Source organism: Trematomus bernacchii, unplaced genomic scaffold, assembly GCF_902827165.1.
Source record: "Trematomus bernacchii unplaced genomic scaffold, fTreBer1.1, whole genome shotgun sequence".
Classification (NCBI taxonomy): Eukaryota; Metazoa; Chordata; class Actinopteri; order Perciformes; family Nototheniidae; genus Trematomus; species Trematomus bernacchii.
Window position 1 is genome coordinate 1,682,941 of NW_022987564.1, and position 18,843 is coordinate 1,701,783.

The 18,843-nt window shown below is 41.3% G+C and overlaps 1 protein-coding gene across 3 annotated transcripts; it reads right to left on the bottom strand.

Moving 5' to 3' along the window:
• Window positions 1-1,891: 1,891 nt before the first annotated feature.
• Window positions 1,892-18,724, bottom strand: smap2 (small ArfGAP2). 3 transcript variants are annotated; one of them, XM_034124247.1, is made up of 9 exons: window positions 18,259-18,724; window positions 7,620-7,753; window positions 6,326-6,490; window positions 6,086-6,145; window positions 5,302-5,359; window positions 5,038-5,183; window positions 3,748-3,925; window positions 3,055-3,608; window positions 1,892-2,968 (listed from the first exon to the last, which is right to left on the bottom strand). In XM_034124247.1, the coding sequence occupies exons 1-9, from the start codon at window positions 18,362-18,364 to the stop codon at window positions 2,843-2,845; spliced, it is 1,527 nt and encodes a 508-aa protein (XP_033980138.1). In that variant the 5' UTR covers window positions 18,365-18,724; the 3' UTR covers window positions 1,892-2,842. The 3 variants fall into 3 exon arrangements, with proteins under 3 accessions (XP_033980138.1, XP_033980137.1, XP_033980139.1); XM_034124246.1 differs by having other exon boundaries at window positions 3,055-3,611; XM_034124248.1 differs by lacking the exon at window positions 6,086-6,145 and having other exon boundaries at window positions 3,055-3,611.
• Window positions 18,725-18,843: the final 119 nt, after the last annotated feature.

The window sequence follows — 18,843 nt, forward strand, 5'->3', positions numbered from 1 at the left end:
TTGTGTAGAAGTGAGTGGTCGTACAATCACTTTTTCGCTTCACACTGACCTGATAATGTGTCAGCCTGGTCACAGTTGGATCCTAATTGGACGGCAGGACATTAAACCTTTGTTGGAATTCAACAATTCACCAAAAACAGACAGGACGCTGTTGACCACGGGACATTCAGAAGACACAAGTGTACATTGATTGACAGTAGAATATCAAAAACAAACACACCCCAGTATTACTGAGGTGTGTATTCAAAATGAGTCAAGTACATTGTGACACATTCAAGACGCACAGTCGTTTGAACATTTTGTTGGTCGTGGTCGAAGCGGATCAACATGTAGAGAGAAACATTCAGAGAGACACATTCAGATATTTTGAAAAACATACAATCAGAGTTAGATAAACATTGTCCACATGCAATTCAGTGGAAGAATCTGAAACATGATCTGTACCTTGGTCGTCTTTTGTCTCTGTCCTTCACCTCCTTCTCTCTATTTCTCTCTTATATAACAACAACTTTTGAGGCCTCTATTGTACAAGGTAGATTAACTTGAGGTGTGTGAGTGTTACTTCAACATGTACATGCATGCAAGTGACTTTTTAAGTGTCCCACCCTGTCTGAGGAAATAGCACAGTGAATTGATATGCCCAGATATTCATTGATTAAGAGCAGGTTTGACCAGACTGTTAAAGGATTGCTGATTTAAATGTTCTACTTATCACTAGTTATGTGGCTACAGATGTAACAAAGCATTGCAATACTGTACAACCATAATAAAGCTAGCGTTGATCTTTGGTCTCCCAAAATCCAGTTTAGGACTTTAGACAATGAAGTCGAGTTTCAGTATGTATTCTCAAAGAAGCCCTCTGTAAATAGAGCAGAAGATGGCGTTTTGTAGCTGCTATAACTTGTGAGACAAAGGATCTAAAAACCTAAACGATTTTCCTAAATTTGATTATTGTACAGTAGGACGACTTGAGTGTTTAAGGGGATACAATGTTTTTAGAAACATTTGAAAAATGTATTTCTTCTTTCGCAAAGCCAAGCTAATTCATTCATGTTTATTTCCCCCTCCACGTGCAGCTTGAGGGGTGATAAAATAATAGATTAGCGTAGCCTAGCCTAGCTTGATTCTTTTCTAAGAATATGTATCTAGTTTTAATCCCTTTGTTACCTTACTTCGAAAATCTTTACCCCTGTGCGCTTGGAAAAGGTTGCGGCTAAAGTTAAGCTAATTGTTGGATTCTGATGTGAATTATTTGTTATTTGTTCATACAACGTTAAAACAATAGTTTTACATTTTGGTTTGATATTACCTGAATGCTTATCCTTGCCAAAATGTAGCTTAGAAAATCAATACCATGGTATTTATGAAGCTAACCACAGCAGCCAATTAGCCAACACAGTCTCACGGCATTTCATGTTATAGTCACGAAATTAATCTATTGATGCATTTTTTTCGTGTCGCACAGAACGATTTTAAAAGCAATGTAAATAATAACAAATTAGAAGGAAAAACAGATTTAAAAAATACAGATTTCAGTATTCTGACACAGAACGATTTTAGAAGCAATCTATTTCTATTGGTAGTATAATTCGTGCAAGGAAAAAAAGATGACAAAAAATACAGATTTCAGTATTCTGAGGCTCTGAGCCATTTCTTTTCCTCACAGACGGCAAAAAAAGTCAGACATTATACAATTTAAAATAAAAGGGATAGGGTTAGGCTTAGGGTAAGATATTGAGTAAGATAATGTTTTTATGAACCACACAGCTTCTGGTCTTCCAAGACCCGACCGGACAAAAAGACGTGGTGCAGGCACGAAACATACTACCAAAATAAATACATTGCTTTTAAAATCGTTCTGTGTGACACAAAAAAAATGCGAAAATCGTGTTGGTGAACACGAATCAATAGATTAAATTAATTTCGTGACTATAACACGAAATGCCGTGAGACTGGGTCGAATTAGCTTAACACCAAGACTGGAAATGTGGCTATTCTCTATCTATTAAAAGGTAGAACAGTGCATATAAAGCTCACTGTTAAACATGTTATATCTCATTTAATTAATGCTTACAAAGTCAAAGTCTTTAGATAAAGCCATGCTTGTTGTTTCCCCTGTCTCTAGTCTTTAGGCTAAGCTAAAATAAGCTAACCAGCTGCTGGGGGTAGCTTCATATTAGTCTCACTCACAGCAAAACGAGGCAATTAGGCTCATTCCCATGAAAGCAAACTATTTACCAAATGAAACTAAATATTAGCCTTCACTTTTAGCCTTAAAATAATGTATGTCTCCATCCTTTAAGGGAAATGTGTCTTCTTACAAAATAACCTCAATATTCAACGACATCAACCAATGGATTTAAACTGGGTAAGTTTTGCATTTTCTTCTGATTATGATCAATTGTAAAATAAATAAAATCTGTTCTTTTAAGTCGTGCAGTTGGTTAACACCCACACATAGCTGATGTGTACAACGCTGGCACATAGCCTACAGGCTACAAAAAACGATGTGTAGTCCTAACCAGTTAACCTTGAACCCTGTTGTCTTGGACATCATACCAAAGTGTTCTGAAGGCAAGAATGGGAATATGCAAAACATGGCCATGGATGGAAGAGAGAATAGGAAGCCTGGGCAGAGAGGAGAGAGAAAGAGGTAGTTGTGGTTTTCGAAACCTTCAGCTATTTCACACCTTTCTCCTTCTTCTCCTCCTACTCCTCCTTCATCTTCCTTCCCCCTTTCATTCGAAAATGTCTCCTGGAGAGTGATTGAAAGGTTCGTACAACTCAGTCCCCCTCTTTTCTCAGGGTTATTGGCGTGACATCACATATTTGATAGATGAGATCATTTCCAAACATGCGCCGTCATGTGCGCTGAGCTTTGAGTTGTCGAGCCTCCCATTTGTTGACTGCTGTATCCTATCATGCCACTGGTGTTGCTGACATTCACACCGGCCATATGCTGAGTCATCTATAAAGCACAAAACACATTTTGTTATTACCAGAACATATGCTACCTTGAAATTCATTTAGTACAAAACAAATACACACACACACCTGGGTAATGTTCCACTGTAGCTGCTGAGTTTGTTGCCCTCTGTACACCTGCTGTTGAGGTAAACCTCCAACCTGCTGCTGTCCCATCAGCCCATTCTGTTGATGTCCCATCAGCCCATTCTGCTGCTGTCCCATCAGCCCATTCTGCTTCTGCTGTCCCATCATCACATTCTGCTGCTGTCCCATCATCCCATTCTGCTGCTGTCCCATCATCCCATTCTGCTGCTGCTGTCCCATCATCCCATTTTGTTGATGTCCCATCATCCCATTCTGTTGATGTCCCATTACGCTATTTGGCTGCTGTCCCATCATCCCGTTCTGCTGCTGTATCATCATTGCGCTTTGCTGTCCCATCATGCCCTGGGTCATCCCTGTCATATAAGGTGCGCCACTAGGCTGCGCCATGACACCCTGAGCACCCATTAAACCATTCGGCTGTCCCATCATGGCCATCTGTGATGTCATCATGGGGCCTCCCATTCCACCTGCCTGGGCTAAAGAGTGGTACGATCCATATGGATGTGTCGGGTATCCCATTTGGTTCATGTACAAGCCTGCTGACAGTTATCACAGAGAGAAAGCGGCCATTTTAGCATTGGTAAGCACTCTATAATCGGCATTCTCTAATCCCTTTGATATCAAATGAACACTAAGGAGACATCAACATCGAAGAGAACGTTTTCCAGTTCTTACCATGAGCAGACATACTGGCGTGAACTGATGGGGCGGAGGCGTACAGGGAGAGAATCGAGTCCTTGGAAAGTTTCTTGACAGCGCCCCCCTCTGCATTTTGTGTCCGATCCAGGAACAGACTGAGGTTTTCAGGCACAGAGGCAGTCACTCTACTCTGGGGCATGGAGCTGGAAACAGGCTGGAGAGGACAGGGGTGGCGGGAATAGAGAGACAGAGAGGATACATGTATCATCAACAGTACAAGGGTGCAATAACCACGGTGTTTCTGTGCAAATATTATCTCGCAAACCACTCAAACTGAGAACATGTCTAGTCTAGAAAGTGTGCCTTTCCATTGTAACCTTTTACAAAAAAGAAATGCCACCAAAGAAGCTCAGGAATTAGAAAAGGGTTAAGACTGTTTCCTCCAAAAATAAGCAAGTCCGCCTCATAGCTTGCAGGGACAGCTATATGTGTATGTATATTTATAACCTACAAATTAAAGTGGACCTATCATGCTATATTTGAATAATATAGTGTAGGACCATACCTATATAAGGCATATTTATACTTTTTTTTTTTCAAAATACCAAACAGATCATGCATTTTAGCCATGCCTCATTTTGCTCAATTTGCACTTTTTTACCCCTGTTTTAGCAAGGGCAGATTCTGTGAGAACAGCACCACCTACAGGCCTGGCATATGTACTACAGCGTCTCCAGCGCTTTCAAACGGCAATGGCCGTGGCTGTCTCCTCCTGATTGGTGGAGTTGGCCCAATAGCCGTAGCGCCACTGTCCTGACGTCAGTAAAGTGTTCAAATCTGGATCAGTTTTTATCAGATCCGTTGCAGCCCCTTTTTTAGAGATTTGGGTATGGAGGAAAATAGAGAGGGTTGTGTTTTCTGACACTTGGTGAGTTCCCTGGAACACCGGGGACACATATTCATGTATAAAAGACGTACAAAAGTGCATTTTGCATGATAGGTCCCGTTTAAAGAAGTGTAATTTCTCTCTGTCATGGAGTGGGAGGGTGCATTGGCAAGATTGAAATTAGGCCTAAAAGTCCATATTCACGCTCTCTAAGGCCAAAGCTCACAACGAAAATGCTAACATCAATGTTTAGCAGCTATGTTGACTTAGTTCAGCATGCTTTTGGGACACTGAATATCTGTACAAAATGTTATGGCATCCATCCAAGAGTAATGGAAATGTTTCAGTATGGACCAATTGCCATCCCTAGAGGCCCGCTGATAGCAGGAACATTAGGGATTCTGTGAATAGCCCCCTGTGCTGTATTTGCAGTGTGTTACCGTGTTGTTTTTAGAGGAAGCAGTGGCCGGTGCCGGCAGGGAGCTGAAGAGATCCAGAGCAGAGTGTGCCAGAGCCGGATTGGACACCGCTGGGCTCCCATTACATCCTCCTCCGTTAGACACTGCAGGACTTGGAGCAGGGGCATCTAAGAAAGGGTAGATGGTAGATAGTCTGATTATAAGAGATTATTATCTATTTCTATCTCTTTCTCTTGCTGTACAGTAAATGGGTGTTAGTGTGTGCATATGTGTGAGCTGCATTACCTAATCCAAGCAGGTCTGTGACAGCCTGGGTATTTGTCTTGGGGCTGACGTCTTTTTTCTGTCACAACAGAGAAAGTCGATGCAAGTAATGCAATATGTCTGCATGGAAAAAATGAGCTTGAATCAAGAGTCCTTGGTGGTGAAATGACCTTCCTGCTATCGTCTGACCAGCAAAGTTACTCCCAATCTCCCTCTACTGGCTGAAGATTGTTATCCTCATGATGTACTTCCTGTCGTGTCACCTTCTCCTAACACACTAACATGCTCTTTACTTTTTCTTTAGCACCTAATCTTCCTCTAGCACCCTATACCTCAATTGAATACTGCACTAATTTACTAAGAGCATCAGCTTAAAGGTAGGGTAGGTAAGAATGGAGAAACCAGCTCGAGTAAGCTAGAATTTGAAAGGACACAACCCTTCCTTCAGACTTCCTTACAGAGCCCCTCCTCCAACACACACGAACGCGCACATGACCAATGAGGGCACGAGATAAGTCTGTGCACGAGATGGAAGGCTGACAGGCAGGTAGGCCATCCAGTTATCTGCCGCGGGCCGAGGCAGATAACTGGACTTGCTTTTTACAGCGCCACGGCTTCCACAGATGAAATATTTGTATATATTTATTGTCAAAGCATTTCATGTATTCATTGCTGTCGGGATGTTAAGAGCATTCCATGGAATATAACAACAAGTGTTTCTGAAGTGAATGACCTACCCCACCTTTAATGTTACAAATCTAACAACATAGGGACAAGATCAGTTCTCTATCAATGCTGCACTCACCAATTTCATCTTCTCAAACACAACTGGTTCCTTGGGTATATTGTCGCAGCTCTTTTCTTTCTGTACACAGAAACAAATGGTTTTGTTTAGCAAACAGACACTAAAGATGAAATGGCCTTGCTCAAGAGGGGGTAGATGATGAGGGAAGAGACAAAAGAAGGTATGTAATTCAGGCCTTTTGTAATGATCCTGTCAAAGGCACAGAGCCTTGTTTTGTGTGTGTGTGTTAGGAGGACTCACCCTAAGCATCTGGATGTCAATGACTTTATCGATGTACTTCTTCTTTTCATACTTGTCTCTAATAAACATCTCTGCTAAATGGTCTGTCTCGGGGCGCTGGAAGCACTCGGGTAAGAATGCCTCGTAGAGACGTCTGGCTTTGGCATTTCCCATCTCCTGAACACACTGATGACACCAAATCACAGAAAACATGTTAACATTGTTAATCTCTCTGATATAGGCAGAGTCCTGTGTATAAAACGAAGGGAGTTCATATTGTGGATTAAGAGAAAAGAGGCAAAAGATTGCTGACTATAGAAAAACGTCCACAATAAGGAGATTAATGCTGACTGTCTGGCCCATCAGAACTAGACAAGATGAGTGCATACTGATGAGAAAGTACTTCCTCTCCTGTATGTGAGCATGCAACATTTAAAAAGCCCCGACAGACACAGCTAAAGCCACCAGAAATGTTTGTTTACTTTAATAAAATAGGAATATATGAATCTCAATATGGATAAAATAACCAAATCCACTGGCCAGGCTTTTCGTACAAGACAACTATACGCATATAGCAGCTTTCCTGTTTGGGCATCTTATGTAAAAGCACTGTCCCAAGCATAGTCTAAAAGCATTAGTTTTTATTGTACCTCATCCATAAGTAAAAGCACGTACAATGTCTATCCAAAGCTGGTATGCTGTGGGCTTATATTTAACCTGTAATGTCCCTTACTAAATAAATATGTACATGTATCAATCCATTAATGATTGACACATCTCTGATTTATCCAAGATTTTCCCACTTTTTCTACAAGAGCACACTACTTTCAAACTACATGAACTACCCACGTATCGGTGAGTACGCTATCATTGTGGGATGCAATCAATACAGCACATTTTCAGACACAGAGGCAATTCAAAGTGCTTCATCATTAACACTTAACAAGAAGACAACAGAAAGGAATACAATAAATACACATAATGGAATAACAGGTTCATAAAAAACATGCATAAAAGAGATACAGAAATAAATACGGTAGGTGCTAAAACAAGTTAAAAGGCTTCTGGGTAAGCAGCTGAAAAAAGTAGTGTTTTTAGCCTCGACTTAAAAGAACTCAGCGTTGGTGAAGACCTCAGGTTGTTCTGGAAGTTTGTTCCATTAAAAGGTGAATGAATGTCTTATGTGTCTCATACAGACGCTTATGGATGCCTTGTTTGTCAGTATGAAACACTCAGGGTCATGGAAATGTGTTTGTATTTGTCAGACATTAACATATCTTCTCTATTTATTCGTGTCTGTAGTGTGACCTCTGACCTGGACCTGCTCCTGTGTCCACTGGTCCAGATTGACCGACTTGACCTTGGAGATGTGGACCCCCAGGTTTCGATGGATACCAGCACAGCGGATACAGATGAAGATGCCCAAATTCCAGGACGACCATCTTGGACCTGGCAGAGAGAGTGAGGTAATGTTTAATATTAAGAGAAAACAGTCTTTAGAGGAGGCTGATAAAGTAATTTGGCGGCAGAACAAGAACTAACAAGAGCATTGGAGGATGATGAGAAACACTCTGATTAATTTAAGTCCAATTATAGAGAGACAAGCCTGAAATTCAATAATTAGTTTGAATTCAGCTGGGAATCGGCTAATCCAGTGTAAGTCATGCAGTGTCCTGACACATAATGCGATCCAATGGGAGAGTTAGCCTACATAACTGAGACTGAGAGGAGGGAGAGGAAGTAGAACGTAACAGAAACACACACATAAACACGCACGCACGCACGCACACGCACACACACACACACACACACTAGATACCTGCAGGGATGATTACTCATATGGTCATGAGCCTGTGTGTATGTGGGTGTGTGTAATCTAAGTGGGCCATTTTGTCTATATTGCTGCCATTTCTGTCTTAACGGTTACATTTTAGTGCCCCCATGTTTTTATAGGTTTCAAATATATCTTATGTTGTCTGTGCTTTACTTTCCAGACCACTCCGAGAGGGGGGGGAAATACAAACAACACCGTCAGGCTATTTTCCTACTGAAATTATGCAACCGTCCTCTTCAGAGAATACAGTCAGCTTCAAAGAGAATACTGCTGCTTCTCTCCCCGTCTCTCCTTACATCTCACTCTCCTCTTGCCCCCCCCCTCCTCTTCTCTTTCCTCCATCTCTTCCTGCTCCCCCTCCCTGGATGAACCCAGCCACCCTCTGCCTCATCTCTGTAATGAGTCCTTGCTCGCAACCTTGCTACAAGTTGGTGCACTGTGGCCTTTACACCACTAGATGGAAGAGCAGCTTGCAAGTTGGCTTACTCATTGGCCTCGCCTGTCCGCCAAAGTCACCGTGCAGTGTTACGGAAAGGCCATTATATGCAAATGAAAGAGGAAGTTTCAGAAGAGAAAACCTTCCTCTTAAAGACAGCTGCAGCAACACTCTATCTGGGTGCAAGTGAGTCAAGTCATAGCTCCTTGTCTTGGCTGCATCCTGCACTTTAAAGGCTAAAAGGGTTATTCTGTTTGAAGCATTAGAAGGCTATCATAGGCCTTGTTCTGCATGTTTAAGTGTTTCTGGTTTGCAGAGCTTGCAGGCTACATATTTTAAATTAGTTAAAGGGAAGACATCAAGGGACAATAATGCACACAAATGTACAGAAAGCAAGCAATAACAGAGGGTCAGCAGACAGACAGAGGATGTCCATCAGCCTGAGTGTCTGGCTGCAGCATTAGCTCTGACGGCGGCTAATCACAGTAGCATTACTCTGCAAAGCCTGCTCAGCCGCTGTCAACATTGGCACTGACAAAGAGAAAGAGTGAGATTTGCAATTGTGTTAAACTCCCTGTTGTGCTGGAATTAGTTTGCCATCTTTATTCTAATGCTCCGCTGTGTCCTGGCCGCCATTTCTTATCTGTCTCATTCACAAACGCTGCCTCCCTCCTCCTCTCCCCTGCCTGTCCATATCTCTCGCTCACAGTCCAAATTCTCACTTTCTCAGACTTTCCCCACCCTCACTTTCTGGGGTTTGGACTGATTGCTGCCAATGTTTTTTGTTGCATTTTGTACTAGCTTTTTCAAATCTCTTTTTAGCCAGGCAAGTGGCATGGCTCTGGTGTTGGCAAAGTTGGTCTAGTGCTTTTGTCCAGACTGAAGTATCTCAACAGCTATTGGATTTGGTTCAAATATCCATGGTGCCCAGAGGATGAATGCTATTGACTTGGATCATCCCCTTCCTTATCCTCTAACACCATGAGTTGACATTTTGGGCTAATAGTGAAATAGCTCGACAACTATTTGATGAACTGCCCTTAAATCTTGGCGAATATGTTCATAGTTTGTAGACGATGTATCCTAGGGGATTTGTTGTTTCTCTAGTGCCACCATGAGGTTGACCTTTGTAGCATTGACTGTCAAGTCCCATAAACAAATGTTAATGTGACATGAAATTACACATGGCCATATTTTACTTTCCGAAACCTTGTGTGTCCATGTGTCCAGTGGTGTAAGCATAAATGTAATCTCCTTACGACAGGGTGTTATGGATGTTTGGAGTCCTGGTGCTCAGGTGTGCACAGGAGTGCGGCGACAAGGAACAGGGAGCAGGAGAGAGTTGAAGGCTAGTTTTTTTTAAAGGGAAACACACCTGCACACTGCACCATAGTTCCCTATTTGGTTCTAATCAATGCAGTGCCTGAGTAAGAACCCATACACAGCATATGTCCAGCATCAATGCACACCTACAGGTACTTTGCACAGATATAGAGAGAGTAGGAGGAATAGACTTCTAAAAAAAGGAAGGACAGATTGGATAAACAGTATGTACAAATCAGATTCTCTGTTACCATGTTGCATTGCAATGTACATTCCTCCACTGTTGAGTAAGAGCTGTGAGTAAACTTCCTCTTTTCTTTTGTAATCAAAAGAACAAATGCCAACAAACACCTTCTTTTGAGGTATAATTAAACACTTCAGGTTTGACTTATACATCTTTCCACGGTTGTTATAGGGCAAACTCCAAAAGTAGAGGGTTTGAATAGCACATTGATGAATCATCCTGGCAAAAAAACGAGTGTGGTTGTGGTTGTCAAACATGCAGCTTGAAGCACATCAGGGGAGGAGAAGGCAGAAGAGCCAAAAAGAGAGACAAACAAGAGGGGATTTTTATAGTCATCAAATGGTGGACGTTAGCTGTTTGATGGCCTGCTGGGACGAGCAGCGAGTGAGAGCAAACTGAGATCCATAATGAACCTCTCTGTCACTCACCCACACACATTTATCTGTATTTGTAACACTTGTGAGGACCTATACTCACTACATCAATTTTGTATATAACCCTCCATTACACTTTAATCCATGATGTTTATTTTTATTTTTTATTTAACCTTTATTTAACCAGATAAAAACATTGAGATAAAATCTCATTTTCAATGCTGACCTGGCCAAGAAGGCAGCAACGTTACACATAACACATAACACAAACATATAAAATACAGATAACATAACTAAGCAGTCACTACATTGTGCACATTAGGACAGTAAGAAAAGTACACTACTTGTTACTGCAAGAGCAGCTGGTGGTGAGGACTTCAGACAACTTCAATTTAAAACATGCTATAGAGACAAGTGCCATCAGTGTTAGGCTTGATTGAAGGTCATTCCAAGACCAAGGACCATAATAAGAAAGACTCCTTTTTCCAGCCTCAGTCCACACAGCAGGAACCTGGAACCGTATCCAGGCACTGGATCTGAGGTTGTAAGAGTCACAAACTGGGGCAAATCTGGCACATATGTACAGTGGAAGCTTACCTAAAATGGCTTTATACATTAATAAAAACCAGTGCTGCATCCTACGCATAGTAAGTGAGGACCATCCAGTTAGGCTATACAATGTGCAATGATGAGTCCTATAGGGTGCATTTGATATATAACGCAGTGCAGCATGGTAGAGTGGGTCAAGTTTGGCCAAAACAGTGGGACAGGCAAATCTATATGTAACATTTTTATGGCCAGTGTCATTTACATTTTTATTGATATTGCATTTTGATTGCATGTTATCCACTTTCATGGTTGCCATTGATTCCCATAATTTTTTTCCATTTAGTTAATCACCATTAACTCTTAAATATATAACTATAACTTGTGAAATCCACCATGGTAAATGTTAAGTCTGCATACTTGTTGGTCGATGTAAAACTGGAAATAGGAACAGTGAACTTAAATACTTCATAATGACAATGTCACTTTGTCAAAAAAATAAAACTGACTAACTGTTCACACTGGTAAATTATACAACTAAAGCAAATTGCAACAGCCTGATAATAGATTTTACAATTTTTGATTATACACGGAAATAAATGACCTAAACTGGGAAGCATTTATCTAATTACGAAAATGCGCATTAACAATCACACACACACACACACACACACACACACACACACACACACACACACACACACACACACACACACACACACACACACACACACACACACACACACACACACACACACACACACACACACACACACACACACACACACACACACACACACACACACACACACACACACACACACACACACACACACACACACACACACACACACACACACACCTATATATCGTTTGCATGCAGTGTCAGTGTGTGGCTCTTTTCTGCATTGTTGGCATTTTCAGTAATCCCACCTTTCTCTATTCCCACTCATGCTTTTAATTCTCTCCACTGAAGCTATTCATTCTTTCCATCCCCATCACGTTTCTCATTCTAATCCTCTTCCCTGTGACTCAATCTGCACATGCCTTTAAATGTCTGGAAAAACAACAAATGCCAAAAGATCCTATACAGTTCAATTCAGAGTTGTACATACTATTATTGGAGAGAAGCTGCTACATTTGTCAAACACCAATTTGGTAATCTGCCTATCATCACTACCCAGGACCACATGGAAATAACTTGCCTGTCATTATTGTGCATTAAGTGACAATTGTGTTGTTGGATGTAAATAAGAGAATCCTACAATATTGCACACATATAATTAGCATGAGCTCTCTGACTCCGACTCAGAGACAATTATGATGACACATAGGCTGCAAATGTCACACAGTAACATACGTATTCATGCACACAGCCATTGACATCCACACACACACAGGCAGGTGCATATGGCTCATTAGCCTATATCCCACATGGATAACAGCCTCTCTGCTGCATCTAGTTAAATCCCACAGAGCCTCAGTCATCGGCGAATCCTACGCCCTCCTACACAAACACACACTCATCTTAACACACACTTGTCCCATGCTCAAGCCCCTCAGCATCTAAAACAATCCAGAAACCCTGAGGCCAAACAGTGACCCAGAACCAGTCAGAGCTACGCAGATGGACCCTATTGATAATTTACTAATACACACCCACCATCTGTGTTACAATGGCAGTGTCATGACTGTGATCCTGCAGGTGAGTCACTGAGGTTTGAATTGCTTATACATGAAAAGATGAGTAAAACACGCCGTCACTGTAAGCTTTAAATCACAATTTTAGACATGATTTTAAGCTTCATTTAATCAGTTTACTGACATTATTGTTATTTTAATCTCTGTAGTTATTTTATTGCTTGGTTAAAGACAGAGCATTCTTGTATTGAATATACATTTTGAACAACTCTCAGAGAACTTTGTAATACAAATGTTTTATTATAACTCTCCTTTACTTTGATCTATAAACATTAAATAATTCAATGCCCAACTTCAACTAAAACACTACCCACAGTACTCTATATACACTTTAACAAACTCTGTTTTTCACTGTATTGCTATTGACACAAAAAGGGAACAATATAATAATAGGTGTATTGTTGTTATTTACATTTCACTGTAAGACAACCCTTAATGTGAGATTGAACGAGGTACTTATCATTTGCAATATATTCATTGTGCCATTAAAACAATGTAGTGATGTCGACGGTGGAAGCAGCCAATTGTGTTTTGAAAAGGCCCACCAACAAGAAAAAACAATACGACTTTTAGTGTACGGTTTAATTACCATAATTAGAACATTTTCACCACTCTACTCAGCTCTCAGACATCATTTTCTGACAGGGAAATGAAGCTGTTAGCCATGCTCTCATCAAACCCACCAGACACCATTGACAAAAACAGTCAAGTAACCTCTCTGAACACGATAGTTGCTGGTTTACTAACACCTGACCGGTAAGTTTGTGGCTGTTATTGTTGGACTTGGTTTGGATTCACAAACGTATCTTCTTCACTCTGCCTACTATAAGGTATACATAGATTAGGATACAACCCCATTTCAATCAATCCAAACTATTCTTTTAAAGGGTTCCTACTATATTACCATGTCTTCAGTCGCAGTTTTAAAGAGGGGCTCTGTTTCAAAATGTAATTTAATGACTTTAGGTTTAAACTATGATTAAATCAAAATATCCTAAAGTTAGGACCATGTTATAATTCAGAAATAATGTCCAAACTGCACACAGAGTTGGAGGATTGAGGGAAATATAGTAATATACAGTATACAGTACACACAGTAATATATTGTACAGTACACGCTGTCCTTGGTACTCTGAGTCTGAACTGTATGACAGCCAGGGTACACAAACAGCCAATCACCTGATTGTTACAAGGTAAATCCCTGCTGGCGTCTGATTGGATGAGATTAAAGGGTGAAACGGGGGCGGGGGCTAAGTGTTCGTGGAGGGATAAAGCTTGATATCCAGGTGATATCTCCACGGCAACCAGGGCCCGGTATGTACGTAAACACAAGTACAATGGGGACATCAATGGAGGGAGGCTTTATGCAAACACACACACACACACACACACACACACACACACACACACACACACACACACACACACACACACACACACACACACACACACACACACACACACACACACACACACACACACACACACACACACACACACACACACACACACACACACACACACACACACACACACACACACACACACACACACACACACACACACACACACACACACACACACACACACACACACACACACAGCCTCTTGAGATGGAAGCCAGAGGTTGAAGTGTTGACTACATTATGCACCTGCCTCACCCTCTCTCTCCCTTCTTTTCATTATTTCCCGGCAGTTTTGAGTATGTACAATGAAGTGTCACATTCTGAGGAAGTAATAAAAAAAACAAATAATACAGTACGTCATGCGATACAGGAGAAATTAGAGACGGGAAGTTGTGCAGACCTGGCAGTAAACTGCAGTCAAAAGGCAGAGATATGGTTTAATTGCTGCAGTCTGTATAGTAAGCATAGACAGTGAGGATCTAATAGCATTGCTAATGTGTTGTTGTGTGTTTTCATGCGCTGGTGTAAGCACACACTTGGCTCCACACATCTCACCACTTCCTCTTGAATCACAGCGAGGGAGGAGGGTGATAAACCCACGGAGATCTATGTCAAAGCAAACAAGATTAGACCGAACCTCATCACAGGCCATATGGTCAAAGCCTTTGGAGAAGGAAGGGAGGGGACAACCGATTTAAAGGTGTGCACTATGTGTGTTTAATGAGAGTGTGTGCTAATCAGGTATGAGATGAAACACATCTCTTCAAGCATTAACCTACATTACAGTGCCAGCTCATTAGCAGAGTTACGTGAAAAAAAGTGAGAGTGATGTGTGACCTTATCAATTGGAGTATGGAGCCACATGTTATGAAATGGTTAAATAATAAATGCAGAACAGGCTTCTGCTATACCCGACAGCAAATTCGTTTCAGATTATAGTGAAAGGTCGCTGAATGTTCAAAAGATATTTTTTCTTCAAGATAAAGCTAAAAATAAAGATAAAGCTGTGTGTGTGTGTTTCTGTGTGTGTGTGTGTGTGTGTGTGTGTGTGTGTGTGTGTGTGTGTGTGGCTATTTTCTCCACTAACTCCTAATCTCATCTGCATTTGGACCAGTCTGCTGCACTTTAAGGTCAAGCCAATCAAAGAAGCGATGCACAGGCATGCCGTATAAACGCCATTTGATTATTTGAATACATCAATGGCAACAATCAAACCTAAAGATTTTAAATGTCTGTTTTTTTTACATGTCCCTGATTTGGTCCAGAAAGGTCCACCACTGCACAAAATCAGAAATAATGCCTCATAATCTGTGTTCCTCTGCTTTTGTCGATGTTTTAGAGCAGTCACATTTTTACATAAGCTGCAAGAGTCTGATCACAGAGTGCTTTTTTAAAATTGACTTCTGAACAGTCACAAGTCTCTTCGCCTGAAGTCTTACAGCTCCTGAAATCCTATTTATATCAAATTAAAAAGACCATCCACATGCCATATACTCTGGAACAAAACCTCGTTTTGTAAAACCAAGCATTCACTGTGTCCTGCTGACGAAAGCAGTTTAAACCCAACCAAGACCTTGATATCACATGTCAACTCAAAATATAACTGTAAAAATAGCCACTAGATATGTGCAAGTGTGTGGAAGCAAGGTTTAGATAAAACATGGAGAATCAATCTTTAAAAAGCGTATATGTAAGATTAAGAAGGTATTGCTTTTACAATTGTCACAGATGAATTAAAGGGGACCTATCATGCAAAATGCACTTTTGTACGTCTTTCATACATGAATATGTGTCCCCGGTGTTCCAGGGAACTCACCAAGTGTCAGAAAACACAACCCTCTCTATTTTCCTCCATACCCAAATCTCTAAAAAAGGGGCTGCAACGGATCTGATAAAAACTGATCCAGATTTGAACACTGTCCTGACGTCAGGACGGTGGCACTACGGCTATTGGGCCAACTCCACCAATCAGGAGGAGACAGCCACGGCCATTGCCGTTCGAAAGCGCTGGAGACGCTCTAGTATATATGCCAGGCCTGTAGATGGTGCTGTTCTCACAGAATCAGCCCTTGCAAAAACAGAGCTAACATTTTTCAAATTGAGCGAAATGAGGCATGGCTAAAATGCATGATCTGTTTGGTATTTTGAAAAAAAAAAAGTATAAATATGCCTTATATAGGTATGGTCCTACACTATATTATTCAAATATAGCATGATAGGTCCACTTTAAGTTATTGACTCACTGCAAAATACGTTGTAGGCTAAGGCAGTAAATTGTGCCAGTGGAATTATGTTGTTCTAGTTTACGTAAGAAAGGAAGTCCAGAGAGAAAACCACCTGATGTGATTTTTTAATAAAACATTTGTGCTGCGAGCATCATCACCTTGGATAATTTCCTAAAAGACAAACAGACTTAGTATTGGGAAGGAAAAGGGAGGCAGACAAAGATAAAGAGATATAAACAAAGATGCAGAACAAACACACAGGTAGTCATGGCCCAATAACAATCACAATCTGAGTTAGCACCGAGGCTAAGGTCAGCTAAGTTACTGGATGTCAAAAGGTCTGTCCGTCTGTCCTTATGTGCACCAAACATAAGAAATGTTTCCCCCTAGGAGCAGCCATGCATGGTACACAAAACAGCTACTATAACTTATTGATTTTTCCTCTGAGGGTGCTTTGTACACATCAGATTTCTCTGCGGTTGTTTGCCTGTCCATTTGTCTGTTTGTCTATCTCTGTCTGTGAAGCAAACAAGCTCAGATCCAAACCTGAATGCGGCACTACAGAATACAACATAATCCTTGTAGAATACGGAAAGCAGCTTACTCATATAATACATAACATTTTCATGAGCAATCCCAAGGGTGTCCCCGGTGTGACAGCCTGCGGTGATTTACGTACATTAAGGGCCTTCACTCGAGAATTTATGACTGAGGCGGGAGCAGTTTCAGTCGTGTGGAAATGGAAACGTGACATGTAGCTTCCCTGTTCAATCATCTCTCTGACATGGTATGGACAGGTCAGTCTTATCAATCTAAACAGCAGCAGCATAACTGAGTTGCATCAAAACCAGCTTGGAATACTGCATGGTACATCGAAAGGTTTTCTTTAAAAGTTTTGACATAAGTTGTTTACGTACACCTGAGTGTAGTTTTGTGTGCATTTATCTGCCAATGTATGGACCTCTAGTGGCATTTTGCATTCACAGATATCATCAATTCATAACAACTTATTGACAGTTTATCCTAAAACAAAATGAAGGCAAGTTGTGTGGGACTCAGTCTCAAACACTCAGAGCATCTGTGACCAAAACATCAGTGTTTATTGACCAGCATGGCCAAACAGGTTCATCAATCAAACAGCTAATGACATGGTTCAAGCTACAAACAGACACACAATGGTTGTGATGGAGTTAAAAAACGATATACTAATCCTATAATACATTTTAGAATGATTCATAGAAGGATACCAACAATCCCCCAAAAAGTAAAACATGAAAAGACAATATGAAGCACTGTAACACTAATTGCTCAAATTACTTTACAATAACATTATAATAATAAGTGAGGATGACACGCTTATAATCCCTCCACATTAATATTGTCCCTGTGCCCTGTCTGCCCTCAGATGGCAGGAACAGTCTGTTCAGGGTGACTCAAAGTCAGTACTGATGTCTCTATCTGTGTTTCCATCCCTTCTACCCCTGTGGTTTCCATACTGGAGTTCAGGGAGCCTCAGGTGTTTTGCAGAGGTCCCATTAGTTAGACTGATTTTTACACATGATCTCATTTACTCGTTCCTTCCTGTATTAAAGTTCCTTAATTATCATCATTAACAAAAACCTTATTATATGAAAGGTATTCCACATTAAATATGCATATATAATAACGACTTGGTGATAGTAGATACACTTTGAGCTCCAGCCTTGTGAGGATGTGCTGCCGTGTCTTGCAGCATAGTACAAGTTAATTGGTCGAGGAAGGATGAATGCACCGCCGCATTTTCTAGCGTAGTAAAGGAGCAAGAGGGTCGATCTATGCCCTGGCTATTTACCAGCATGGACTGGGAAACATCGGCAATCACTTACCTTTTGATTCGCAGTCAGCGCAGAATTTATTATCTTCCAGCGCCAGTAAAGAGTTGAGGACAACCTGGTATCTGTCAACGTCTTTCACAGATCTGCCCGTCATCATTGCACTGGTCCTCCTCCTCCACAGCCCCTGCGGTCCGAGCCGGCTTTTGTCAAATAGCTTCTTATTTGATCAATTAAAGCAGTGTGTGTAAGAGCCGATGCACTCCCTTCCTCCTACTCCTCCGCCTCCTCCTCTTCCCCGGAAAGCAGGGCGAGTTTGTTTCACAAGATTGGATGATTGTCTCTCAGCCAACCGGCATGCGGGTTATGCAAATTGGCTACTAATACCGATCAATACGTAACCTGGAGAAAACAACTTCTGATTGCCAAGCTGTAAAATGTAATGCAAGGTCGACTTTAAACCGCATCTGTAACCCAACACTGACACTGACTCTCTTCCAGCTCACAGACCGTCCTCTCTCGCTCTCTCGCAACTCTCTCTCTCTCTTTCTCTCACACACACACACACACACGCACGCACGCACGCACGCACGCACGCACGCACACACACACACACACACACACACACACACACACACA

Coding starts and splice junctions, on each gene's coding strand:
- smap2 (XM_034124246.1), bottom strand. CDS start 18,364: ATGATGACGGGCAGATCTGTGAAAGACGTTGACAGATACCAGGTTGTC. Junction 6,146..6,325: donor TTGACATCCAGATGCTTAGG/GTGAGTCCTCCT, acceptor TTCTGTGTACAG/AAAGAAAAGAGCTGCGACAA. Junction 2,969..3,054: donor TACAGTGGAACATTACCCAG/GTGTGTGTGTGT, acceptor TGTGCTTTATAG/ATGACTCAGCATATGGCCGG.